Source organism: Thalassophryne amazonica, chromosome 8, assembly GCF_902500255.1.
Source record: "Thalassophryne amazonica chromosome 8, fThaAma1.1, whole genome shotgun sequence".
Lineage (NCBI taxonomy): Eukaryota > Metazoa > Chordata > Actinopteri > Batrachoidiformes > Batrachoididae > Thalassophryne > Thalassophryne amazonica.
In genome coordinates, this window is record NC_047110.1 from 70,178,381 (window position 1) to 70,206,045 (window position 27,665).

Sequence of the window (27,665 nt, forward strand, 5' to 3'; positions counted from 1 at the left end):
ATCAACACGGAGGTGTTTTTCCTGTGGCGGGCGAGCCGACGCGCCAATCCGTCCGCACGTCTTTCATTAAAAAAATCTCCTTTAACAGTGGAATGTCCAGATAAACTGCTGATTCCGACCCTCTTCTGAAAGTTCTCTGTTCTCTCACGACGTCCTGGGTCAACAGAGGCTTAAATTTGGAGGTTTTCAGCTTGAAACAGGATGACGACGTCGCCTCGGAGCGCTGCGCGACGTCCCTCTCCATGGGAAGTCCTTACAGCGATAGAAACAATCCAAAATCTCTCATCAGCTGTTAAAATTTTCACCGAAACCAGCTTTAATTTGTCGAATGGTGTCCACTCTGATGTGCCTCACAGTTTTGGAAAAATTTTTGATGAAGCACAGCGCCAGTCTCTCAGCAACTTCTCAGACAAAGGAATTCCGACGAGGGGGCTGGACCACTCCTCCCACAAGGCGTGCTCACAGGCGAATGACGTCACCGACAGGCGTGGAAAAACTCACGCATGCACACGAAGGTTCAAGCTTGGCTGACGTAAAAACATATTGATCAAATCCATATAGTTTAAAAAAAAATAAAACGGTCTGTTTCTTTTCTAATAGACCTCGTATGTTGCTCTAAGTGTCAATGTAATTTTCTGCATAATGCTGCCATGAAAGAAGTGTAAATTATCTTTGCCCAGAACACTTACACAACACCATACCATGACAGACCCAGGCTTCTTTTTTTTTTTTTTTTTTACTCGTTTCTGATAACAATGTGGCTGGTCCTTATTGTCTTTGGTTACAGCGTACACTGTCCATTTCTTCAAAAAAAAAAAAAAGACGTGGAGTACTGATTTGCCTGACCACAATAAAAGCTTGCACTGTGTGATGGTTCAACCAATATTCTCTGAGCACAGAGAATATGATGGTGCTTCTGGACAAGGTTAACATGAGGCTTCTTTTTTTTGCACAGTAAAATTTGAAGTGGCATTTGTGAATGTACCTCCATATTGTAGTGCTTGACAAAGGCTTCCCAAAGTAAATCCTTGCCCATGTGGTTATTATTAGCCATTGATGAATGACACAGTGCTGTTTCAGGGATCAGAGATCTCAGGTGTTCATCTTAGGCTTGCACCGTTAACCCTTTATATATCTTGACTTGTTTAATGATATTATGCACTGTAGAAGAAATCCCTTCCAATCTTTCTTTGAGGAAAATTGTTTTTAAACATTTCAGTAATTTTCTCAGTCATTTGTTAATAAACTGGAGATCCTCTGTCCATCTTTGCTCCTCAAACACTCAACCTTTTGTGGATATTGCTTTTGTAACATGATTCCAATCACCTGTTGGCATGCCATTCAATTCTTTATTTTTTTTAATTAAACCTCATTACAAGCCAGAAAGTGCCCCATCCCAGCTTTTTTGGAAAGTGTTACAGGCAACAAATGAAGTTGAACACACAAAATATGAAATATAATGTCTGCGATGAAATGGAAATCAAAATAAATGTAAAGATTACTGTGCCACCCCCACTTGCATATCACCTCAACTTTTCCTGATTTGGGATTGTACAATACAACACTGGATATTTTTTCCCCTAAGTGCAGGTACGCATGTACTCTAATAACTACCCTTCCATTTCAAAGTTTTTTTAAATTGTAAATTTTTGGTAACAGCTCAGACTTACCAACAGAAGGGTTGGAAGTCTGTGAACTTGGCCCATCCTTTTTCCTCTGTTTCTGTGGTGGCTGGCTGGAAGACGGGACTCTCCCAGGATGCAAAACCGACTCCAGCTGCTGGAGCTTTTGAGTTCACCTCTCCGAAGTCTGCTATCCAGCCCCAGTACTGAAGATGTATAAATCAATATGTAAGCACAGTATGAGCCGCTTCCCTTTACAAGAAAGTACCTGTCTCAATGCATGCAACCTGCATGAGTTAATTCAAATAATGATTACTGTGACTGTTTGTTTATTGTTCTTGCCCCATTTGTTGTTTGGCTTGATTTATGTTTCACTTTTGGTAAAGACAATCCTATATGACTAATGCATGCACAATTTAAGTAAACTGTACACTGCGCAATGATAAACTAGGAGTGTACATGGCAGTGTTTTTCCACTACATCCACTCTGGGCAGAAGAGGAGGAGGGTGACAACTGTACAACAGGTTGTGGTCCCATCTGTGATCCCTACAGACTGAGTGAAAAATATTTACATATGTGTGTGTCTGTGCACCTCATTTTAATGGACTGAGCACTTGAAATGCTATTGTTTGTGCACAAGATAAAATTCAGGCTTACTATTTGATGAATTAGTTCCTATAATCTACATTTTCCTGCTCTGTTCATTGTGTGTGTTGAGTGTACAGAGCATGGAAAGTTGAGAGAGCAAATACTAAAATGAGTGATGGCTGTTATCATTGTGTGTTCTTATGGATAAAAGCAAACACTGAAATAATTTACTCTGCACAAAACAGATTTTTGTTTGCTCAAAGAGATATGTACAGCACAATAGATCAGCATTTCCCCAGACGTAATAATGAATGTCTTGGCCATACGCACTGCCAAAATAGTTTAATTATTTATTTCAAGCACACAAATTAACCCTCTGGGGTCCGAGGGCATTTTTTGGACAGTTCACCCGCCTGGCATAAATGTTTTATTATTGCTGTTAACAGCTCTCCCTGCATCCCACAATCAAGTTTTATGTCTCTTTTTTTCAGGACAACCTGTGCTTTCAAAATAAATATGTTTTTGTTGTGTTTTATAAGTGTAATAAAGGTTTACAATCAAAAACAGGGAAAGAAAAAATAAAGCAAAAAATAATTTTCCACACACATTTATTCAAAACACACAGCAAACTATAATAAACAACTGTATTGAAACTTTATAAAGGTAATTTGAGGTCTTGTGTGAAAGCTTGTACAACAAAAAGGATCAAACAAACACACATTGCCACATTTGAACAATATATACAAAATGGTCTATGCGTTTTGTTGTCCATTGATATGGTAAACAGTGCTGTTACACAGAGAAAGCAACAGAATTGTCCAGTAACATTCACATGCAAACTTGTGGAGCAATCCTGATACTTACACACTCTTTGTTTGAGCACATGAGATTGTCATCAGAAGCTCTCCCTCTGCTCACTTTCGCTGTGCGTAATGGCGCAGGGCACACTGAGTATGTACTAATAGTACAGTAGTGTTCAGAATAATAGTAGTGCTATGTGACTAAAAAGATTAATCCAGGTTTTGAGTATATTTCTTATTGTTACATGGGAAACAAGGTACTAGTACATTCAGTAGATTCTCACAAATCCAACAAGACCAAGCATTCATGATATGCACACTCTTAAGGCTATGAAATTGGGCTATTAGTTAAAAAAAAAAAAGTAGAAAAGGGGGTGTTCACAATAATACAACCCCTGGCAAAAATTATGGAATCACCGGCCACGGAGGATGTTCATTCAGTTGTTTAATTTTGTAGAAAAAAAGCAGATCACAGACATGACACAAAACTAAAGTCATTTCAAATGGCAACTTTCTGGCTTTAAGAAACACTATAAGAAATCAGGAAAAAAATAGTGGCAGTCAGTAATGGTTACTTTTTTAGACCAAGCAGAGGGAAAAAAAAAAATATGGAATCACTCAATTCTGAGGAATGAACATCCTCTGAGGCCGGTGATTCCATAATTTTTGCCAGGGGTTGTAGTAGTGTGACATTCAGTCAGTGAGTTCGTCAATTTTGTGGAACAAACAGGTGTGAATCAGGTGTCCCCTATTTAAGGATGAAGCCAGCACCTGTTGAACATGCTTTTCTCTTTGAAAGCCTGAGGAAAGTAGTTTGATTAAAAAGTTGATTGGAGAGGGGAAAACTTATACGCAGGTGCAAAAAATTATAGGCTGTTCATCTACAATGATCTCCAATGCTTTAAAATGGACAAAAAAAACAGAGACACGTGGAAGAAGATGGAAAACAGCCATCAAAATGGATAGAAGAATAACCAGAATGGCAAAGGCTCACCCATTGATCAGCTCCAGGATGATCAAAGACAGTCTGGATCAAAGACAGTTACCTGTAAGTGCTGTGACAGTTAGAAGACTGTGTGAAGCTAATTTATTTGCAAGAATCCCCTGCAAAGTCCCTCTGTTAAATAAAAGACATGTGCAGAAGAGGTTACAATTTGCCAAAGAACACATCAACTGGCCTAAAGAGAAATGGAGGAATATTTTGTGGACTGATGACAGTAAAATTGTTCTTTTAGGGTCCAATGGCCACAGACAGTTTGTGAGACGACCCCCAAACTCTGAATTCAAGCCACAGTTCACAGTGAAGACAGTGAAGCATGGTGGTGCAAGCATCATGATATGGGCATGTTTCTCCTACTATGGTGTTGGGCCTATATATCGCATACCAGGTATCATGGATCAGTTTGGATATGTCAAAATATTTGAAGAGGTCATGTTGCCTTATGCTGAAGAGGACATGCCCTTGAAATGGGTGTTTTAACAAGACAATGATCCCCAAGCACACTAGTAAAGCACCTTTCACACCGGGGCTGCTCCCAGTTGCTCCCTGTGGCGTCATGATGACGGAGGAGGGGGCAGGGAGGAGGTGAGAACGCAGCCTGCAGGTTCTCTGCACAGAGGAATCAGAGTGCAGTTTGGCTGCAGACAGACTGTGCACTCTGACTTCTCTTCTACTTGTTGTTGTGCTGAGCTGCAGGGCTGCGCTCTGAGTTCTGCTATAGTTTATCTTTCCTCCCTTGACCGCGAGATGTGCGCGCGCGTGGGAACCGTCCTTGAGCAAATGTGGAGATTTCTGGAGTTCTACTTGATGTTGACATGTCCTGGACTTATGTCCTTTTTTAACTGTGATGAGAGTCTGAGGAGAGAAAGGAACTAACTGCCTGCAGACAATTTTTTTCTTTTCTTTCCTCCTTTGATCGCGAGATGCAGGTGCGCGCACATACCGTCAAGCAAATGTGGAGAAGTCTGGAGTTCTACTTGATGCTGACATGTCCTGTCTCAGGACTTATGTCCTTTTTTTAATTGTGATGTGAGAGTTTGAGCAGAGAACAAGGAACTAATGCCTGCAGCCAGACTGTTTTTTCTTTTAATTGTTCACATGTGTGCGCGTGAACGAACGTCCATGAGTAGACTAGAGATGTTCGGACTTTTTACTGGATATTTCTGGTAATCAGTCTGCATATTTTTTCTGTGGTCTTTTTTTTTTTTTAACGTGTAGTTTTTACTGCATTAAGTACACGGTATAAAAACAATCCTGCGTCATTTATACTGCGGGAACAATGGAACACAGCAGGAATCATAAATTGGCTTCCGGGTTACGCCGGGTAACGCCTCTTTGCCCCGAGTTACACCTCTTTGCCCCGACTTGCGCTGGAACCACTTCCTTTCTGTGTCGAGCACAGGACGCCAAAAAAATTAAACAGGCTTAATTTTTCGGTGCCCGACTTGCTTCCTCCTTTGCACCCCTCGCGTTGTTGCTTCCATGCGGCGGCGTCATAATGACGCACGGCGCAACTGGGAGCAACCGGGAGCACCCCCGGTGTGAAAGGGGCTTAAACAAGCAAAATCTTGGTTCCAAACCAACAAAATTAATGCCTCACAGATGTGAAGAAATCATGAAAAACTGTGGTTATACAATTAAATACTAGTTTAGTGATTCACAGGATTGCTAAAAAAGCAGTTTGAACATAATAGTTTTGAGTTTGTAGTGTCAACAGCAGATGCTACTATTATTGTGAACACCCCCTTTTCTACTTTTTTTTTTTTTTTTTTTACTAATAGTCCAATTTCATAGCCTTAAGAGTGTGCATATCATGAATGCTTGGTCTTGTTGGATTTGTGAGAATCTACTGAATCTACTGGTACCTTGTTTTCCATGTAACAATAAGAAATATACTCAAAACCAGGATTAATCTTTTTAGTCACATAGCACTACTATTATTCTGAACACTACTGTATGTACTCATTGGAGCACCCAGGGAGCTATTCAATCGGGCCAACTAGTAACATATCACTCCTGAAAATGATCTTTGGCTTTTCACGTGAGGTAAATCTGCTCTACGACTGGATTTTGTAAAACCATGTGATGATGAACCAATTCCGAATGGACACTCACATTGCACACATCATCACACAGCTTCTATGAGGAGTACAAAGATGGCCGATGGCTGGCTCGAAAGTCCACGGAGTTAACTTTTCAGCAAAAAAAAAAAAAAGTACGTTTCTACCTCATATCATTAAGAAGTTATTTATAATTTAGTAAAGCTTGGTCTTAGCTGTCATATACAACAGCATCGGCTCCAGAGGGTTAATCAAACCCAGGGAATGAACTGCTTGCACACGTTGTAGTGTGCAAGCAACAGAACATTTTTTGTTATACGAGGTCTGTTAGAAAAGTATCGGACTTTTTTATTTTTTGCAAAAACCTGATGGATTTGAATCACGTGTGCTTGCATGAGCAAACCTTGAACCTTCATGAGTAATGTGTGAACTTTTTGCACGCCTGTCGATTGCATTATTTTCTGGTAAGCAGCCTTTGTGTGAGGACGTGTGCAGTGCGCTCGGCGGATTTTCATTTCAAGGACAAAAACGGAACGACTGGAGCAGCGCTGCATCAAATTTTGCCAGAAACTGGGCGACAACCAGGTGGAAACCATTCAGGTGATTCAGACGGCTTTTGGTGACTTTTCAGTCGTGTGACTATCCGAGAAATTGTGGAAGAGGTGGGCATGTCACAGCATGTCCTGTGAGACTTCAACACGAAGGCGCTTTTGCGCCACCGTCAGCAGCAGCATGAATTCCACCGCCACTCTTTTCATGGCCAAATCTTCTGTTAAAGTGGAATGTACCGAAAAAGTGCTAATGTCCACCTCTTCCGCAATTTCTCGGATAGTCACATGATGGTCCTACATCACCACAGCGTTCACTTTGGAAATGATCTGGTCATTTCAGCATGCTGATGGCCGACCGGAGTGTGGCTCGCTCTCCACCGTTGTGCGGACGTCTTTAAACTGGTTGTACCACTCCTTAATCTGTGTGATGCCCATAGCATCGTCACCGAAAGCCGTCTGAATCATCCAAATGGTTTCCACCTGGCTGTCGCCCAGTTTCTGGCAAAATTTGATGCAGCGCTGCTCCAGTCGTTCCGTCTTTTGCCTTGAAATGAAAGTCCGCCGAGCGCACAGCACACGTCCCACACAAAGGCTGCTTACCAGGAAATGACGCAATCGACAGGCGTGAAAAAGGTTCCACGTTGGCTCATGCAAGCACACGTGATTCAAATCCATCAGGTTTTTGAAAAAAATAAAAAGGTCTGATACTTTTCTTACAGACCTCGTACATACAGACAGAAGCAGGTCTCTCTGAAATAGACACCCTTGTGTAAACTAGCAGAGGGGTTGTCATACTTAGTTTGAATAGGACGGGGGAGGGGGCAGGTGTCTTGGATAAAGGTAGGTGGATTATAATCTGATATATCTACTGATTAGAGAGACTCACATTGGATTCTACACTCTAGACTATATCTCACTTGTTATAGCTTCAGGCTGGCAGTGGCTTAAGAAAGGATCCAGATCATCTTTAAGCTCCTCTTCTGCAGTGGCTGAGCCAACAACTCTGTCAGAGGCTTCAATACCACAATCTGATGTCCTATTAGAGTTCTTGCTAGCTGCTTGGCTCTGTAACCCTCCAAACCTTGGAAAAAACAATATGTCTGATTAAATTTGATGTATGGGGGACAATGAACACACATACATTATAAAATTTGAAATGTTATACTCAAATCAACCTAAACATAATTTTAAATGGTATCTGAAATTGTAGGTCGATGCTTACCTGTTACGAGACTTGGTTTGTGTTGCATAATTAATCTGTTTCTCTTCCCAAATGTCCTCCTCATCATCAAAGGGCTGAATTCTCTCTTTGGTGCAAGCCTCAAAAACAGCCGCGTTAACCTGCAAACACCACATTTACAACTTTGTTATTAGTGCGTGTTTTGCTGTGAATAACAAAGGCTAAAATGAAGAATAACACTGCATTAATTAATGTTTTTTTTTCTCTTGCCATTAACATCTGACTGAAATAACTGTCACATATTTGTTCAAAGGTATTCAAAAAAGTGTGCCATTTAACACTCAGAATTTGTTTTGGCATCCAGTTTTGGTTGGAGAGCTTTCATGTGTAGTGTATGTTTTAGTCTCAGCCAATCTAAATAGCTATTACAGAAAGATCTTTCACAAAACAAACAAAAAACAACCAACTATGCAAGCTAGCAAGAAAAGCACTTCACTACATAGCACCAATGGAGCACTACATTATCATAATGGTGAGTAGTCCAACACCAAGTGAGATAATGACAAATATTTGGTTTCAGGATGAATGCCAGTGTTGCCAAGTGGGTGTGCGAGCATCTTTGTGTCCACTCAAAAATCTACTGTTGTCTTAAAAGAAAAATTAGCCTTGTGTAATCAATATATGGCCCTGGTCAGGCTTGTGGCCGTGATTGATACTGTCCGAAGTTACGGTTGAGCCCTGAAGTCAGTGTATTTCACCATCATTTGGTGAAAACATACGAGACACATTTATTACATGCATAACAGTTCCTAAAATAATTCATTGATTATTATGCTTTTATTGTTCAATAATTATTGGAGCTACAACTTTAAGACTGAAACACAATGTAAATATGTTTGTATGTAAAACAAAAATCTAAAACTCACACTGTCATGGCCTGCATCAATGTTGATACTGATCTCTGCAATCCGGTCAAACGTTGCACTGCACAAACAGTAGGATTCATTCCATCAGCAGACACTCACAATAGTACACTGTCGCACAAATAAGGCTATCAGTGCATTTACCCAATGCTATCTTCCTGGTCTGTGAATTCTTCGTCATTAAAGCCAAACTGATCCACAAAGTTAGCTGTCATCTGCTGAATCTGGTAGTCTGAAAAAGCCTGAACACAGGCCATCCAAACAAATTAGAGAATTATAGCTGATAACACCATTAGTAGTATTTGTGGTTAATAAATCAGGAGTACCTGCTGCATTGTCAGCTCTTTAGGAAAGGGGCTCTCCATATCATCTTCTGAAGAAAGACAGGGATTGCCAGAACCAACCTGAGGAAGAACAACAACAACATAGCTTAATATATGTACCTGAGTGATTAGAAACAGCTACGACATACATTTGTGTTTGTATACCAGATCGATTGTGTTCTTCCTGTTGGTCTCTGATAGAGTCTGATCCACAAAGGTCTCCCAGCGCCCTCTGCAGTCCTCTGGCAGGTCTACACACATAAACAAATGGACACAATGTCCAAGATGAGAACAGAGAGTCAACGGTATAAATTCCCCCATATAATATCACTTTCTTGCAACTGCAAATGCATTTAAGAATGCACTTATCCATGCATACCTGTGATAAGACGACTGATCTGGGTGTGTACTGGGCCCTTCTCCTGATTGTGAACCACTGTGTTGGCGATCCTAGTCAGGTGGCCCATGAATCCTCTCCTCATGCCACCCTCTGACCTGAACAGAGAACACCACAATGAAGAATACACATGCACTGGAGCCTAAGAAACAGCACTGAGCTAAGAAGTAAAGTTCCTTACTGTATTTTATCATTGTCCTCCCAAGCTTCTAGAATCCTCTGGATGAGTTGGCAGTGCTGAAACAACTTGTGAGAGACAAAAAGAGGCACTGATTAGAATTAACTGACAAGGAATCATCACAGTGGTTAATCTTGTAGGCATTTAAAAGGGAACTTCAGGATTTTTCAACCAAGGCCAAATTTTTAGAAGATGTTTTTGGTTTCAACTTTTCACTTGGAACAAAGACTATGATAATCACTCCAGTACTGATGGGCAACATGGCGGCATGCATAGATGCAGCAACTCTGTGCTTGCCTTTTAGGTGCTTTGTTTGACTTTTTATACACGTTGCTTCTCCTGTCAATATTCTGATGGGTGAATAATACCTACAGTAAGCACAATCTACTAGAGATAGAATTACAGTTTCTCCTTTCCCACGACAGGATAAGACCAGAGACTCCGGTAAGAGCGCGGGGGTACGTCTTTATGTCAACAACAGCTAGTGCACTAGCTGCCACTGATCCCTGGACCTGGAGTGACTGTTGAATATAAGGCGAGAGCAGGCCCCAACATCTCCTCAGCACTGCACAGCACCCCATGGCTGTGTGCTGAGCACCACAAACTACACGCTAAAGACTTATGGCAATGCAAATCTACAGTGAAAGATAAAATCTTCAAAGTAAACCGCCTCTTGTCACCATTGAATGGAAGAAAATGTCAATAAAGGGTTTTTTTTTGTAACATGGAGATGATCTTTACGGAGGTATAGTTGTGTATGTTTTTCTGCTTACAATAGGACACAAGTCAGCGACAAGTGACTTGTATAAACTTAGTAGAGAGCAGTAGTGCCAAACAGGAAGAAGACAGGTAGAACCCTATTGAAAAAAGAGCTAAAAGTGAGCAGTTGACCATTCTTGCACATCTGCAAAGAGGTGGTGTTGCCATTTTAAGATAGAAACAATAATAAAACAGTTCACAGATTGATGTGTCTGACAAAAAAAAAAGTACCAGAGAAAGAGGGGAGGCAACATTTCATTTCACATGTGAATGTTTTTGGTGATTTTTAATTAGCAAAAATAACAGTGAATTTTGTTTTCTTCCTTCCATTTGCCACTTTCAGTACAAAATGGGTGTTTTAAATACAGTAAAACAAACTACCTGCACACACCATGTCTAAACTCAAGTGATTTTTTTTTTTTTTAATAAACATGCACAAGTGTACCACCATAGGGATCCTCGCCATGCTTGCGGACACATTTAAAGACATTTTTACCTATTCAGTGGCAAAATGAATGTAAATGGTAAATGGACTGCATTTATATAGCGCTTTTCCATCTGCATCAGACGTTCAAAGCGCTTTACAATTATGCCTCGCATTCACCCCGATGTCAGGGTGCTGCCATACAAGGCGCTCACTACACCAGGAGCAATAGGGGATTAAAGACCTTGCCCAAGGGCCCTTAATGATTTTCCAGTCAGGCGGGGATTTGAACCCAGGATCTTCTGGTCTCAAGCCCAACACCTTAACCACTAGACCATCACCTCCCCTAAATGAAGTGGTTTCTTTAAAGGTTTTAAGCTTGACCAAGACGCTTACATTACACAGCCCATTTAGCCCTTCACAGTGTCAGTGTTCTAACGCAATACTGGACAAATTACTGTCAATTTGTCCTGAATGAAAAATTTAATTCCAAAACATCAAAAATAGAGTCTAGTTTGAAAAATCATGCATTCCCATGCAAGTTCTTTAAACTAGACAAAGTAAAGAGACCTACATGAGTCACCAATAAGTTATGTGCAGAGTTTTCAGTCGTCATTGAAGATTCAGACGTTTCGGCTGCAGACAAGCCTGCTCTAGTGATCCATCTGATTAGGCATCAACTTTTCCTGGAATCCCAGACCCGTCTGAAAGCGCATTTCATGGGCACATGGCCGGAGGATGGCAGCAACACAAAGTTCCACTTGGAGGTGGAGAAAGTTGTTCCATGTGTGCTTGAAAAATAAATTCTGAAGGAATAAAAACAGCCACATATTACAATTGCGCAAAAATAAGTTTACACGTCAAAGCACAGAATACGTGACTATCTCACCAGAAGTAGGTCCATTGTGTTGAGTCGACAGAGTTCCTGTGCTACAACTGCATGGCTAGCAGAGCTGGTATACAAGAGAGAGGCAACCAGTCTTGCTACGTGCAGGCGTGTGTTCCCTAGTGGATCTTCCAGCACACCCAGAGTCGTCAGTATGGAAGTTTTCTAGGCATGTACAAAATATACACGCATAACTGACTTTGCAGATACCCCTTACTAATCAATAGATCCCACATTCTGCTCTGATTATCAGATGAAATCAATGATGCTCTTGTTCTGACAATATAAACGCACCCTGGCAAGCAACTTATAATATTAAGCACTGTGCATATGGTTTGCAACATGTTTTTATTTCCACACAGTCGTCTCAAAGCGACATATTAGCATCGAGGCTGCAACAAATGCCTTTATATAAAATGGTAAGAACAGCAGAAATATAAGACAGGCAGACATTATGAAACGGAGCAGATCATACCAGACTGAGGAACACACACACTCAGTTAAATCTTTATGCATCCCTGTGGGGATGACACCTTATTGCCACACCAGTAGAGTGCAGGAGGCATTTAAAATACTGAATGATAAGAACAATCAATACAACACTGTCCAATTCACCCTGACATGGTGTGTATATACATATTTGAGCCTGAAGAAAGAAAGAGAACAAAAGGCCATTGCCTTACCAATGTCTACATACTTGACCATGAAATGTTATAAGCTCAGCAACTGCAACAGTTATCATACCTCACCATTTATTGAAACATCATGACCGTGATCTGTGATGAGTTATTTTCCAAATCCTCTCACTTTATCTTAACCTGAGCCACTGCATGCATCTATCAACTTCTACTATATCCTGCATGTAACTTTTATGACCTTCACACTGACCTGTCACAAAACTGGCATGGTAAATATTCAAAAGATTAATGGGCAGGTTGTATTTGACATCATTATTATACAACAGTAAATAGCTGTGCAATCTAAACCATTCACTGCTTGTGACTCTGTGGTATAAGAGGTGGACTAACAATATATAGATTGGGGTTTAATTTCACATCTGTGTTTCAGGCTACCTATATCCTTGAAAAAGACACCTGCATTGTCCCAGTCCATATCTGCATTCCCCCAATCTCCCCAGCTGTGTGTGGGCACTGGCCATGTGGATATGATGGACTGGTTTTTCAACCAGAGGAGTCACAGACTCTAATCCACTTCAAGTTATGCTATCCGGGGATAACCCGGATAACGGGGATAACTGGCTTACCTTCAAATATTTCACTAAGTTTAATCCAAACTAAATGAAAACTGCAGGGGCTACAATATATACATTTGCAAATACTCCTGGTTTTTTTTTTGTTTGTTTTTTTAGGAATTTATGCAAAACTGGGTTGTCATTAAGGTGTAGTTAAAGATTATCAAAGGAGTCCATCTATTTTGGCATAGTTTTTCACTTAGTTACAAAATTCTGGTCTCAAGAAGACATATTCCTGTATTTCATATGCCAGTCAAACTAACTAAAAGATGTCATGAGAACCTAGCCACTGGCAGATAAAGCAAAATCAGACATTGCATGTCATAAATACTCATGAGACTTCATTATTCCTACTGAACAAAAGAGGAGGTGTCTGGTCTCCCACTGTAAACTGAGAGACAAGTAGAGAAGGAAAACTGATTGTTCTTTAATCGGTTATACAACTAGAGTTTTCACATTACAGTATGTGTATGACATTTGTTACTTCCATTTGGCGCTTCAACAAACACAGTCATGGAACAGTGGACCAGCTCTTCACCCTTGCAAGAACATTAGAAGGTGCTTAGGAGTATCAACAACTATGTGCTTAATGGACTTTGAAAAGGTGTATGACTGGGTCCTTTGGGGGTACTGCGGGAGTATGAGGTATCGGAACTGCTACAATGGAAGATCTGGTCTCTATATGACCAAAGTAGGAGCTGTGTCTGCATTCTCGACATCACATCAGACTGGTGGGTGTTGGACTCCACCAGGGCTGCACCTTGTCAACAATCCTCTTTGTAATTTTCATAGACAGGATTTCAAGGTGCACTCAGAGACTGGACAGTGTCCAGTTCAGTGTCCTCAGAATTGCATCTGTGCTTTTTTGCAGATGATATGGTTCTGTTGGTTTCATCAAACAGTGACTTCCGAAGCATGCTGGGGAGGTATCAGGTTGAGCGTGTAGCAACTGGGATGAAGATCAACATCTCAAAATCTGAGACCAAGGTCCTCTTTCGGAAAAGGGTGGATTGTCCCCATTGGGTCAGGGGAGAGTTACTGCACCAAGTCAAGGAGTTTAAGTATCTTAAACCCTCGGGTAATGGGGCTTACACTCCTGGACCCATATCCACGAAGCAGCCCAAAGCTAAAAGTAGCTCCTAGTGATGTTATTCTCAGAAAAATCTTAGAATTCCTTGAATTCTTAGACATTCCTTAGAATTTTCCCCTGGTAAGTTGAAAGTTGTCTACAAACAACTTAGGCCTTAAGAGAGCTCTTAAAGTGCCAAACTGTTAAGAGTAGGGAGGACTTTTAAGAACCTTAAGAGTGTCTTAAGCAGAGGAGATGGCAGAAAAGACAGCGGAAGCAGACATTCTACGTATGTAGGATGACAGTGAGTCAGTAACACACTACCTGCTTGATCTATGTAATTATTTTATGTTAATTTACTGTCTTAATGTATTTGCGGACACGAAGAAATTGTTTAGGTTCTTATTATCATATACACACGGTTAATGTTATTATTTTTTCTTATATTATATCTGTATTATTAATAGTTATTTCTTTTATTATTACATCCATTTTGTCATTTGATTTTAAATGGACCAAAATGAAAATAAGTGTTTTCACTTTCTTGTGCCATGCATGTATTTTTAACGTATTTACAATTATATTATGTACTCACAATGAACTTACTAAATACATTTACGCACACATGCATGCAGGCTTTTAATATATAGCTAATCGGTATGTGAATGACGTACGTTCAAACATTTTCAAGCTGTGTACAATTCATTTAATTTTGCTGAGTATCATTATCATAAAGTTACTGTCATGATTATACGTCTTAATGCAGTTCAGGTTATATGATCGGTTGATTTCACTGTCCATTCATGACTAGGAGGCCAGAGCACAGTTGTTTTTTTTATTTGTCCTCCCTTTTCTGTGACAACCAATCACAACTCTTAGAGGACTGTGTCCTACCTAGCAACGGGGTCAACCCCGCCTCCTCACAAAGATAAGCGTTTCTGTCCCCTCCTTGCTCAGAGTTGCTCTCAGACACCTGCTGGCTCACTCTTAGGCTAAGACTCCTTGCCAGGAAATTTTAGGCTAAGTTAGGAGCTCTTTGAGAGGACTTTTAGATGCTTTGCGGATACGGGCCCTGGACAGGCCAAGAACCTTGAATATCCAAGAGGAATTCTGAGTAAAGCCACTTCTCCTTTGCACTGAAAGGACCCAGTTGCAGTGATTCAGGCTTGTGATGAGGATGCCCCCTGGTCGTCTCTTTAGGAAGGTTTGCCAGGCATATCCAACTGGTAGGAGGCCTCAAGGAAGACCCAGCATATGCTAGAGGGATTATATCACCCAGTTGGCTTGAGAGCACCTCAGGATCCCCCCAGGAAAAGCTAGATAACTTGGCTGAGGTTAGGGAAATGTCAGATGAGCTGCTTGGCTTCCTGCCACTGTGACCCAGACCCAGATAAGCGTCAGAAAATAAATGAAGACATGAATGAACAATAATATTTTTCTTATAATGAATGTGATGTGTATGATGTGGTGCAGAAAACTGACTATTTAATGATTATTCTACCAACATTACACATTTGAGGAAATGCTGGATATAACATCCACTGTCTGTATCCAAAATGTCTCAAAATTTTGCAGCTTATACTTGTGTACCTTGGGTGGTTCCAGAAGTAGCTGGTGGAAGTGTACAAGGTGTGGCTGGATGGCCAATAAAATGCTGCTGTTAACAGTGTAACTTCTCTCAAATCCCTGAGCATCCATTGCACTGCCCACTCTGCCATAGACAGAGACAAACATCACAATGACACACGATTTACATCTTGATGTTTTTGTTAACAATTACACAAAACACAACAATGTAGCTTTTCTTGAAGACAAAAAAGACCATTTACATAGTTTGAGTTTCAATTTTTTTCATACAACACATTATCAGTAATAAAAGGTGAATACTGCAGAAAACAGACACTTTTCGGCACAGCAGTCACTCACACAGGTCTCCTGATTTCTAGTAATGTGAGAAGTACTTGAATTCCATTGACAATACAGCTCTCGGTGCGTTCCCCAGAGAACATATTCTGCAGTAACTGTTCCACACACTCCTGCCTGTCAAAAAGAAAAAAATGTAATGACTTCCATATCCTGTTCTGAGCATGTCACCAAGTATGTGCCCATTGGACTTACGATTCTAGCACAGTCAGCAGAGGATCAGGCTGAGAAATCTCTTGGAGCTGACTGGCCTGGTCTCTACTCAATCGAATGATGTCACACAAAGTCTGAGATGCATTGGATTGCCTCTGAAAGTGTGTGTGTATGTGTGTGTGGGGAGGGGGGAGATAGGATGTACACACAGGTATACATTTTACAAAATACTTAATTTAACAGTGTGTTTTTACCAGAGAAAATAGGTGTTTATTATCAGTCAGAGACAGAAAAACAAAAGCTTTTCTCCTACCTCTTCATCTCTCTCTGGGTGAATAAGCTCTATTACCCTCTGGGCTAGCTTCTCTTCATTCAGCCACTATTAGGAATAATTGTACATTATTATAGGACACTTATCAGTATTTACTGTCTCACCATATAAATGAGCCTCTGTTCATCTCATACAGTAAGCGTTTCCAGGCGAAGAGGAGCTGGTTCCACACAAGTGATAAGTCGCAACAACACATCCATCATGGCTGATGTATCAATATGCTTCAGGACCAAGGAAAGGAATCCCTCCTTTTGTTGCAGGAAGTTAATCACCTAAATGATCCACGGAACACAAAATGTAGCAACTCAGATTCAAGTTAAAACATGGAACTGGTTTTATTTATTTTGTTATTATGGCCAAAGCAGATGGTTACCCCACTGAGTCTAGTGTACTTGAGGTTTCTTCCAGTAATCAAAAAAAAAAAAAAAGCCAGAGGATGCCCATTCCCCCATTGCTGCCTACATGCTAAGTTAGGCCCTACTCTTGGGAAACACCTTGGGGTGAATTATGCTGTGATTTGCAGCATATAAACTTATGGGGTCAAATCAGCACCATAACCACACTCGCAAAAAAAATGCCTTCACTCACAGATATTCACTGCGCGCTTGCAAATTATCACTACGTGCGTGCCAATTATGTCTGGTTTTGTCTTGGAAAAAAAAAAAGACATTTGTGTATGTAATGTTTGCTTAGTAAAATTATATTATTAATAATACCGCAGTCATTACAGTTACTTAATAACTGTCTCAAAAATTTGCCCAAAAGAGATTGTATTCTTAAAGATTTTGGAAAGGAGGAAATACAAAAGATTAGATGTAAATATTTAACATTTCCAGTCTCACCAAAGACAAAAGAACTCCAACTGAAAATTACTAACAAGATTTATCCAACTAAGGAGTTTTTAAAACAGATTCCAAATGGATGTCAGTAACTGACTGGAACTGAAGACCTGCTAGACCGTCTTTTCTTTTTATGTGAAACAGTGCAAAGCTTTTGGTTTGACCTTCAACAGTGGACTGTCTCTGAAGGAATTTGGACTGGTGATCTAAACATCACTGACATCAAATCTGGAATATTACCTGTAATGACTTTGGTATTAATAATATAATTTTACTAAGCAAACATTACATGCACAAATGTCATTTTTTTTCAAAACAAAACCAAACATTACTCATTGGAAAAATGAGTTTAAACTTAATTATAAGTCTCTATTATTGACTGAATCAATAATGTTTTAAAACAAGTTTCTTTTATAGACAAATTTGATTTGGAAATGTTTGGTTGCCCTATATTTTCTTTTATTATTTGTAAATAATATTCAAAAGCCCCTTTATGTTCTTGTATTCATATTTTCATGTATGCAGCTATTTCAGGATTTTGTACAGGTCCTGTTTTGTTTGGATTTAATTCATAAATAATTAATTTTATTGATTTTTTTTTTTTTAAGGAGACTCCGTTGTCTCCTTCAGGGAGGTGGTGGCGTCATGGTTTGCATGTGATTTAAGAGGTTTTAATTTGTCATCTGATGGTTAATAATCACATTATTCCGTTTGACCGGTTTGGGTGTACAGAGTCAGTCTGCAGACATGCCAGTGTCAGGAGGTGATTTTTAGGACTTTCTGTAATTTGTTATGAAATAATGCTGTTGTACAGATGATGACTGGAGTGACATTTTAAGCAAAAACAAGGTGATAATCGCTTAACGCCATTGTCTCTGACTGACTTCCGCGTCAGAGGGCTGTCAATCAAACCTTGCTCTCCAAAGATGGCCAATCACAGCAGAGCCAGTGCCGACCTGGTTCCCTCCCCCATTAGTGCCATAATCCCGCCCCCATATTGCCATAAATTTCAAGCGAGAGAGCAGGAACTCTCCGCGTGCGAGCAGAAATCAACTTCGAGCGGGTGGGGGGAGCACTGGTCCCCACGCGCAGCACTATTTGCGCGTGCGCGTAGTGATAATTTGTGTGCGCGACGTGATAATTTCTGAGCGCGCAGTGAGTATCTGCACGTGAATGCATTTTTTTATGTGAGGGTGGTTTTGGCGCTAATCTGACGCCATACAAACTAATTAAACTGAACATCAAAGACTAACAGAGTCTCATAATATGTGAATCAGAAGGTCACAAACAAATATAAAAAAGGAAGAAAGAAAAAAAAAACACTCCATGATCATAATCAGAACAGAACTCACTATAAATAATTTACCTTGGGTTTATTCCTTTAAAATAAAATTGTGGTGAGCAAGGCATAATTTTTTCTGGGAAAACATTGCTTTTCAGACAGTGTTTCTTTGGTTTGAACTACATCTACAGTGGGGGAAATAAGTGTTTGATCCCCTGTCAATTTTGCAGGTTTTCCCACCGAAAAAGAATGGAGAGGTCTGTAATTTTTTCATGGGGTAAGGATGATTCTGAGAAAACTCAGAACTACAATGGAGGACCTGGTCAATGACCTGAAGAGAGCTGGGACCACAGTTACAAAGATTACATTAGTAACACATGATGCTGTCACGGTCCCCCTGCTCAAGCCAGCACATGTCCAGGCCTGTTTGAAGTTCACCAGTGACCATCTGGATGATCCAGAGGAGGCATGGGAGAAGGTCATGTGGTCAGATGAGACCAAAATAGCTTTCTGGAATCAACTCCACTTGCCGTGTTTCGAGGATGAGAACAACCTCAAGAAAACCGTCCCAACCGTGAAGCATGGGGGTGCAAACATCATACTCTGGGGGTGCTCTTTTGCAAAGGGGACAGGACGACTGCACCGTATCAAAGGGAGGATGGATGGGGTCATGTATTGCAAGATTTTGGCAAACAACCTTCTTCCCTCAGTAAGAGCATTGAAGATGGGTCCCCAAACACACAGCCAGGGCAACTAAGGAGGGGCTCCGGAAGGAGCATTTCAAGGTCCTGAAGTGGTCTAGCCAGTCTCCAGACTGGAACTCAATAGAAAATCTTTGGAGGGAGCTGAAACTCCAAACCTGAAAGAGCTGGAGAAGATCTGTATGGAGGAGTGGCCCAAAAATCATATAATGTGATTTTCTGGATTTTTTTTTTAGATTTTGTCTCTCACAGTTGAAATGTACCTACGATAAAAACTACAGGACCTCTCCATTCTTTGTATGTGGGAAAACCTGCGAAATTGACAGGGGATCAAATACTTATTTCCCCCACTTTATAAATCTCAATTTATATTCATTGTATTTGGATGGTGACAAAAAAAAAATTCAATGCTGAGCATCACAGAATGTCTTGATATAACAAACTACCTGCATGGATGAAAACCACCAGGCAACTGTCTGACAACAAGCTGAGGTGCAAGTGAACACAGGCTACATCTGCCTAATCTCAACATACTCAGAAAATGTTTCTGTGTGACCATCTCAAATCTGCTTCATACTGTCAAAATGTAATGTTAACATACCCAGTAAACACTGTGCAAAATTTTAGCATTGTGTCACTGCTAGTTTTTGAGATATTGGGGCTTTTTTGGGGGAAGGGGAACTTTTACTGTGCTGTAGAGAAAACTATGATGTTCCATAAACCATAACTTTTGACCTATTTAAGCTAGATGCATGAAATTTTCAGGAATTGTTCTCAGGTACAAGATTTCTTTTTAATATTACATATTCACTAGGTTTTTGGCTTGTTGAAATCTGTGAAAAAAAAATAAAATAATAAAAGCTGTTGGTGCTTTGGAGCATTTTTGGCCCCCTGTATCTCTGCATTTAAATGTGTGAGACTTCAAATTCTGTTATTTATTTTTCAGAATAAAATAATATTTTTGGTAGCTATCTGTCAAAAAGATCTCAAATGTAGTGAATTATGCTGCTTTATGAATGAACAAAATAATTTAGTGCCCATATTTCAAAAGCCTATTGCTCATTTATGTCATGGTCTACCATTATTATTAACACTTGAAAAAGCATATTTTAATTCACAAATGCACCAAAGACCAAGTTGGTACCTCGGACCAAACTATGTTTTTAGGTATCTATCTTAATCATGATGCAAAGAATGGGCTTCATCAAAATAACTCTAAACTATTTTACACTGCATCATATGTCAAACTACCTTCTTCTGAACAAACAACATCAAATGACAGAACAGACTTATCCTAATGCGCAATAGGTAATAGGTAAAAAGTGAGTCAAGCCAAGAGATGATCTCACACTCACACACGCACACACAGATTTTATCCCTTCCACACAACTGACACTTTTAGAAATTCAGCATGTAGCCATTTCCAAACAAACAAAATATTACAGTAACTTTATCTTGCAGTAAGGACTAAGGTATTACTCTACACCACATATTGACTTAAATGTCTAACAATGTGGGTGAGGTACCTGCTCAGTCTTCCGTGTGATGAGGCTGCCAATAGTTTTGCTAAAAAAAGATGCCAGGAGGGGGTTAAGTGGGGATGGCTGCTCCAGGAAGGCATACAAAGTTGCCAGGAGTAACTCTTCATTAGCAAGTTTGTCAGTGATCATTCCCACGTCACTTGTCAGCAGCTCACATGCTATATTTGCATATCTGTAATAAAAGAAATTTATACTGTTACTTATAATCACTTGTTTTATTTTTATACCACGGTTCAGTATTTGCATCCTAACTACAAAAAAAAAACAAACAAAAAAAAAACACATCAGGATCAGCATTTCTTTTTCCCCCAAGGTTGACTGTGACTACCTACTTGGGCTGCAACTAAAGTTTATTTTCATAATCAGTTACTCAAGACAATAATCAATTGATTAATTAATTCTTTGTTATGGAAAATGTTGAAGTAAAACAGAAAATATTCACATTTAAGATGCTAAAATCTGAGAATTTGGATATTATCTATTTACATAAATAATAAATTATTAAGCGAAAATAGGTGGCAATTAATTTAACAGTCAATTCATAATCCATTAAACGCTGCAGCTCTACTGGCAACACAGTTTGAACAATTCATAAGGCATATGTAATCAATGTAGTTGACATTTGTATGAACGTACAACCCCAATCCCAATGAAGTTGGGACATTGTGTGACATGTAAATAAAAACAGTACAATGATTTGCAAATCCTCTCCTATTTTCAGTTGACAAAGACAGGATATTTAATGTTCAAACTGATAAGATTTTTGTTTCTGTGCAAATATTTGCTCATTTTGAAATGGGTGACTGCAACACATTTAAAAAAAGGTGGGACAGGGGCAACAAAAGACTGGGAAAGTTGATGAATGCTCAAAGAACACCTGTTTGAAACGCTCCACAGGTAAACAGGTTAACTGGAAACAGCTGAGGGTTAAGGAGCATCCCCAAAAGGCTCAGCCGTTCACAAGCAAAGATGGGGTGAGGATCACCACTTTGTTAACAACTGCATGAAAAAAAAAATAGTCCAACAGTTTAAGAACAATGTTTCTCAACATTCAATTGCAAGGAATTCAGGGATTCCATCATCTACAGTCCATAATATAATCAGAAGATTCAGAGAATCTGGAGAACTTTCTACACGTAAGTGGCAAGGCCGAAAACCAAAACTGAATGGTATGACCTTCGATCCCTCAGGCAGCACTGCATTAAAAACCGACATCATTGTGTAAAGGATCTTACCGCGTGGTCTCAAGAACACTTCAGAAAACCATTGTTATTTAACCCAGTTCGTCTCTACATCTACAAGGGCAAGTTAAAACTCTACTATGCAAAGCAAAAGCCAAATATCAACAACATCCAGAAACGCCGCCGCATTCTCTGGGCCCGAGCTCATTTGAAATAGACGCAAAGTGGAAAAGTGTGCTGTGGTCTGATGAGTCCACATTTCAAATTGTTTTTGGAAATCATGGACGTCGTGTTCTCTGGGCAAAACAGGAAAGAGACCATCCAGATTGTTACCAGCACAAAGTTCAAAAGCCAGCATCTGTGATGGTATGGGGGTGTGTTAGTGCCCATGGCATGGGCAACTTACACATCTGTGATGGCACCATCAATGTTGAAAGGTACAGCCTGGTTTTGGAGCAACACATGCTGCCATCCAAGCAACGTCTTTTTCAGGGATGTCCCTGCTTATTTCAGCAAGACAATGCCAAACCACATTCTGCATGTGTTACAACAGCGTGGATTCATTGTAAAAGAGTGCGGGTACTAGTCTGGCCTGCCTGCAGTCCAGACCTGTCACCCACTGAAAATGTGCGGTGCATTATGAAGTGCAAAATATTACAATGGAGACCCCGGACTGTTGAACAACTGAAGTTGTACATCAAGCAGAATGGGAAATAATTCCACCTACAAAGCTTCAATAATTAGTGTCCTCAGTTCCCAAATGCTTACTAAGTGTTGTTAGAAGGAAAGGTGATACCACTGTCTCAGCTTTTTTGAAACGTGTTGTAGGTATCCATTTCAAAATGAGCAAATGTTTGCACAAAAACAATAAAGTTTATTAGTTTGAACATTAAATATCTTGTCTTTGTGGTGTATTCAATTGAATATAGGTTGAAGAGGATTTGCAAATCATTGTATTCTGTTTTTATGGGCCGATAACCAGTTTCATGGTATACCAGGGTATGAAAAAGCCACGGTATCAAATCCACTAAAATTTTCCGTTATACCATCCCTACGGTATGAGCAGGTTAGGAGAATCCTTGACAGGCAGAGCGGAGGTGGCCACTGCTGCCCTTCCCCCTGGCGCGCACCTCTGTCTCTGATTACAAACAGGCAGCTAACGTTAGCTAGCTCTGCATCATGGCTGAAGGAGGCAAAGCCTGCACTGAATTTTTTCCTCCATCTCAAAGGACCAAGTTGGCTGTATGGGATTACTTTGGCTACCGATTTAATATAAAAAGTTACCGGCTTTTATGTTTTATTTTCCGGGATAGCAGAATAGCCCTTCAAACCAAAAACGGTGGTAACAAAGCACCGTAGCTATGGCCTGTGTCGTCCTCGGAGCGATTTAAGATACCCACAAAGGATTACATGGAAGGAGAAAACTTTATCCCATCTTTGAAACCACTGAGAAGTACAAGCGGTGGACTTGAGTTGTGCATGTGGTCGACCAAATTTCTCCCACAAACATGTCAAGAAGGACAAATACATCTATTCAAAGCATTTTGTTGGTGAAGCTGGGCCAAGTATTGAGCATCTGGAGTTCAGGATATTACTCCAGCCACGTTTCCCATGGGGCAGTTGCTACATGTCATAAAAGAGAGACTATCATTTTGATATTTTCTCTAAAGTTATCACTGATATAGTGCTCGTAGCGGTAGACATCGCGTGAAATAGTGCGCCTCAATCACGCGTGTTTTATATGCAAATAGCCATAATGTTGTTAAAGCACATTTTAAAGCTATACATAACACTGTGAAACTGCAGTATTTTTGCCCACGGTTATCATACTGGCACATGCCTACATTTTACACAACATCCCAACTTTATTGGAATCGGGGTTGTATTTTGAAATAGGCCTAAATAAAATCCTGATTCCACCTCAAACAACAACTAAAATTACAAACATTCCAACACAAAATATGATGTAGCGCAGGATAAGCACATTATTTTTCCCTGATACAAGACATCCAGATTTTAGATCTACACTTACTTGAACCGCTTGATCTCTTCTATACCAGCAGGGGGCTCTGTAGTAATCAATTGCAGGAGCTCCTGCATGCAGTGGGTCCCGGCACAAAAACAAACACCAGCCTACAACCCAAAGACAGCAAAAAAAAAAAAAAAAAATGTCCACAGATGAGGATTTTAATGCTTTAGCTAATCCCAGGAAAAGTGGAAGTTTTACACACATTTTAATATGCTGTTGGTACACCAAAGCTAAACAGTCAGACCTCTGATTTTGGGCCTTGCACTCCTGTAGCACATCCTCTTCATCCATAAGTTCATAAAGTGTGACATCTTCCTTATCCAGTAAAGCCTCCAAGTGAGAAGATGTGTGCAAGTCAAACTTCCAAAACATGGTGGACGTCAGCAGCACATGCACTCAGCTGCAGACTAACAGAAGATGTGGAATACTGATGAGTGTCGCATATAAAATTATAAAAGGTTAGTCGTGTGTATGCTGAGCAATAACTACCTTAAAGATCCTGTTAAGCAATAATTAATGTGTTTTGAATTGGGCACACAACAGAAAAAAGGTGTCATTAACACCTGACTAAATCTGAATGAATAAAATCAATGCCAAGTACCAGGACATGACATTAGGTTTCAAAATTATGGAAGAAGAAAAAAAAATTCCAGTATGCCCTGCTTTCAAACTGCAGAGACATTATGTCCACTTACAATGTTCAACCCACACCCAAACATGTGCTGCCACCGGCAAGCAGCTCTCCCCCCACCCACCCCCGCACTCTGCCATAATTTTTCTCTTTTACCCAAGTTTCAATACAAGCTATCACGCATACTGATGTGGCTGCCACCGACTGGTAGGTGTACCATCATAAATGTTGACGTGTGGATTCACTTTAGAAAAACAAATGGCCATAGGGAACAGTGCCTCAGTCGTGACTTACTGTTCCTTTTGGCAATAGTGGGAAAGCTGATCAAAGACAAAATTCAACTGCATCATTTAAGTGTCAACACTCAGCCAACTGCTTCACCAAAAGCTTCATGAATCAAAACTTCATTTAATGGCTCATTATAGGCTATTAACATCTACTGTTCAAATGGTGTAGAGCACACTATGATATGACAACTAATTCTGTGGATATGAAAAGCAAGCTACCCGACACTATTTTTATACTGTTAAGCCCTGGTCCCACTGAATAATGAAGGATGAATAATGAGCCACGTAGCATGTTTTTTTTTTTTGGTACAAGTCCAATTATTCAACAATCGTAGGAGAATAGTGGCTCTTACAAGCAGAATATTCAGCTTTTTTTTAACTTCATGGTCCACAGACTATTCTATGTTTTTTTTCTGGATTGGTTTAATATTATATAGGCAGTTTTATTTGCAGGATATCAGGGTGGAATATCATGAACTCTCGTGCGCAAAACCATGGGCCAGTGCTCCTACACTGTGGGCCACTAACTTCTAAATTCTACTGGCCCTGTGGGCCAGTGGGGCAAATTGGTTTATGTCAAGCCCTGTACTACGAGGACAAATGAGGATTTTAGAGGCATGTTGTGATGAGGACGACACTGTTAAAAGCCCATTATCTGAGCACCTGGCAGCTACGAGGAGAGGACAAGCTATTTTGGACAGCCTCAGCCCTCTTGCGCACTATAATCCCACCTGTTTTGTGCACCGGATGCTGTATAAAAAATAATTCTTTTGTAGCAGATTAATCATTTTCTGTCAGAGTTGGATGTTGAAAACACCTCTAATCACTTCTGGAATCACAGAGGACATTTGGAGCTTTTTTCTTGTCTCAGTCTCGTGGGCTGAGGTGGAGAATGTATTTGGAACAGCTTAAAAGGTAAGTATTTGTAATGTTTTTATTGTATTAGCTTGGTAAAACAGTTTCACGTTCATTCCTTCTTATAAGCGGCTGTAAAAGTATGTTTATGATAGAATTAACATAATGGGTCAGATGAGGCTCACTCTGAGCGTGCTGATGCATTGACTCGTGCTCAAGACAAGCATTATGCAGAACGCAAGCTCGCGAAACAGTGATTTTGCAGACAATAATGGATGAACACAAAGTTAAAAGTTGGATCACAGTGTCAAAATGACTGTAAGCCGTGGAAGAAATAAAGCCAGCGAAAAGACGTGCAGACGCGACTGTCCAAGAACCCGTGGTTTGGTTCTAGCTGGTCTGGTGCATTTAATGACTCTGGAACACAGGTGAACAGCAGCCTGGCATACGGATGCGCACACCGGCCAGACTGTACTGGAGCATTCTATTTTTGCACTGCGTTTAAAAATTATGACAACATCTTGAATGGATGCTGTGAATTGAAAACCCACACTTTAAAGGGAACAAGTGTGGGAGGGCTGGAGTTTTGGACCAATCCCATACCTAAACATGCACCAACATTGCGTTACATGGTGCTACATGGGTCATCTGTGGCTTGACGTGGATCATACACGGTGACACGAGCCATTCGCGGCTGGACGGGCTCAAATGACAGGTCGGTCGTGGCTCACTAGAGGCTGATATGGGGCACATGTGAGGTACAGAGAGGTACATAGAGGCACCTTTGTAGCGGATACGTGATAGCTTAAAATGTGGATCATTCTTCGAATAATCGCTGACACACCCATGTGTGACTCATTATTCATGACTTATTATTTGGTGGGACCGAGGCATTATAGTGTAGGGGACGAATAATGCTTGGTAGTTGACTCCTCCCGGTGGTCATCAGTCCATCACTTCTGCCCTGCCCAAAACAGACTGAGCAGAAACACGATTTAATTCCACTGAAATACTAAACAGTTTAATACTACAAAGTTCAGTGTTTTTCAGGAAAACTTCTATATAAGGGTTAAAAAAAATCTCAGATTTTGCTTCACAGGATCTTTAAAGTTCATTTTCTGAATCTGTTTGTGTAATGTGTGTAAATGCTTACATTTGGATGTGTGAGGTTTTGCTAATCAGCCATTAGCATTATTGACACTGCATGGTCTGGTCACGGCTCAGCATCAGCAAATGTACACCACAGCCACTCCACTCATATCATCACAACGCACACCAACTCATCCCCTTCTGCACAGGACAGAAGAGCAGTCATCCTATTAAGAGAGGAGATATTACCAAAATCATTTCTGGCCAATTTTTCCTCCACCTAATACTCCTACATTTTAGCACCACAGCAAGACTAGAAGTCAGGACATGTCTGGAGACAAGAAATGCTTCTCAGTTCTCTCATTTCACGTCTCCTCAATCCTCGGGTGGCCTGGATTAGAGCTGATCCACTATCATAATTGCCTGTTGTGCTGAAGGATCAAGCATCAAGGAGAAAGGTGGCATCAATAGGTGCCTATCCACTCCAGACAAGCACATATCTTAATCGGTATTACCATAAGGATAAGTCCAACTTGGGAGTATGCACTTAATGGCCGAAATAATTAATAATGGATGCATTAGTAGTAAGTAGTAAGGTCCACACAGGACAATGAAGTATACAGCAATAAATAGCAGTGACTGATCAGGCACTGTCTTGTAAGAAAATAGCACTTATGGTCCTTTCATATGTTGATGGCATGCAGTTGACTGGAAACCATGTGATCCATTCAAGTAGAAGATGATGGCAAATTAATTAGCCATCATTGAGTTTTTATACCAGACAAAGAATGTAATATATAGACCTGGGTT

The 27,665-nt window shown here is 40.3% G+C and overlaps 1 protein-coding gene across 1 annotated transcript in view; it reads right to left on the reverse strand.

The window, feature by feature from the left end:
- The window catches only part of ppp6r2b (protein phosphatase 6, regulatory subunit 2b), a 38,850-nt gene extending 14,753 nt beyond the window's left edge, over positions 1-24,097 (reverse strand). The window contains 19 exon segments of the mRNA XM_034176607.1: positions 1,671-1,828; positions 7,523-7,703; positions 7,845-7,963; positions 8,729-8,786; positions 8,870-8,967; positions 9,052-9,129; positions 9,214-9,299; positions 9,428-9,543; positions 9,627-9,691; positions 11,381-11,461; positions 11,463-11,612; positions 11,696-11,857; positions 15,604-15,724; positions 15,940-16,053; positions 16,132-16,244; positions 16,403-16,468; positions 16,555-16,692; positions 20,769-20,955; positions 23,997-24,097. Coding sequence (XP_034032498.1) covers positions 1,671-1,828; positions 7,523-7,703; positions 7,845-7,963; positions 8,729-8,786; positions 8,870-8,967; positions 9,052-9,129; positions 9,214-9,299; positions 9,428-9,543; positions 9,627-9,691; positions 11,381-11,461; positions 11,463-11,612; positions 11,696-11,857; positions 15,604-15,724; positions 15,940-16,053; positions 16,132-16,244; positions 16,403-16,468; positions 16,555-16,692; positions 20,769-20,955; positions 23,997-24,064 — 2,159 coding nt within the window. The 5' untranslated portion in view covers positions 24,065-24,097.
- Between the last annotated feature and the right edge of the window lie 3,568 nt (positions 24,098-27,665).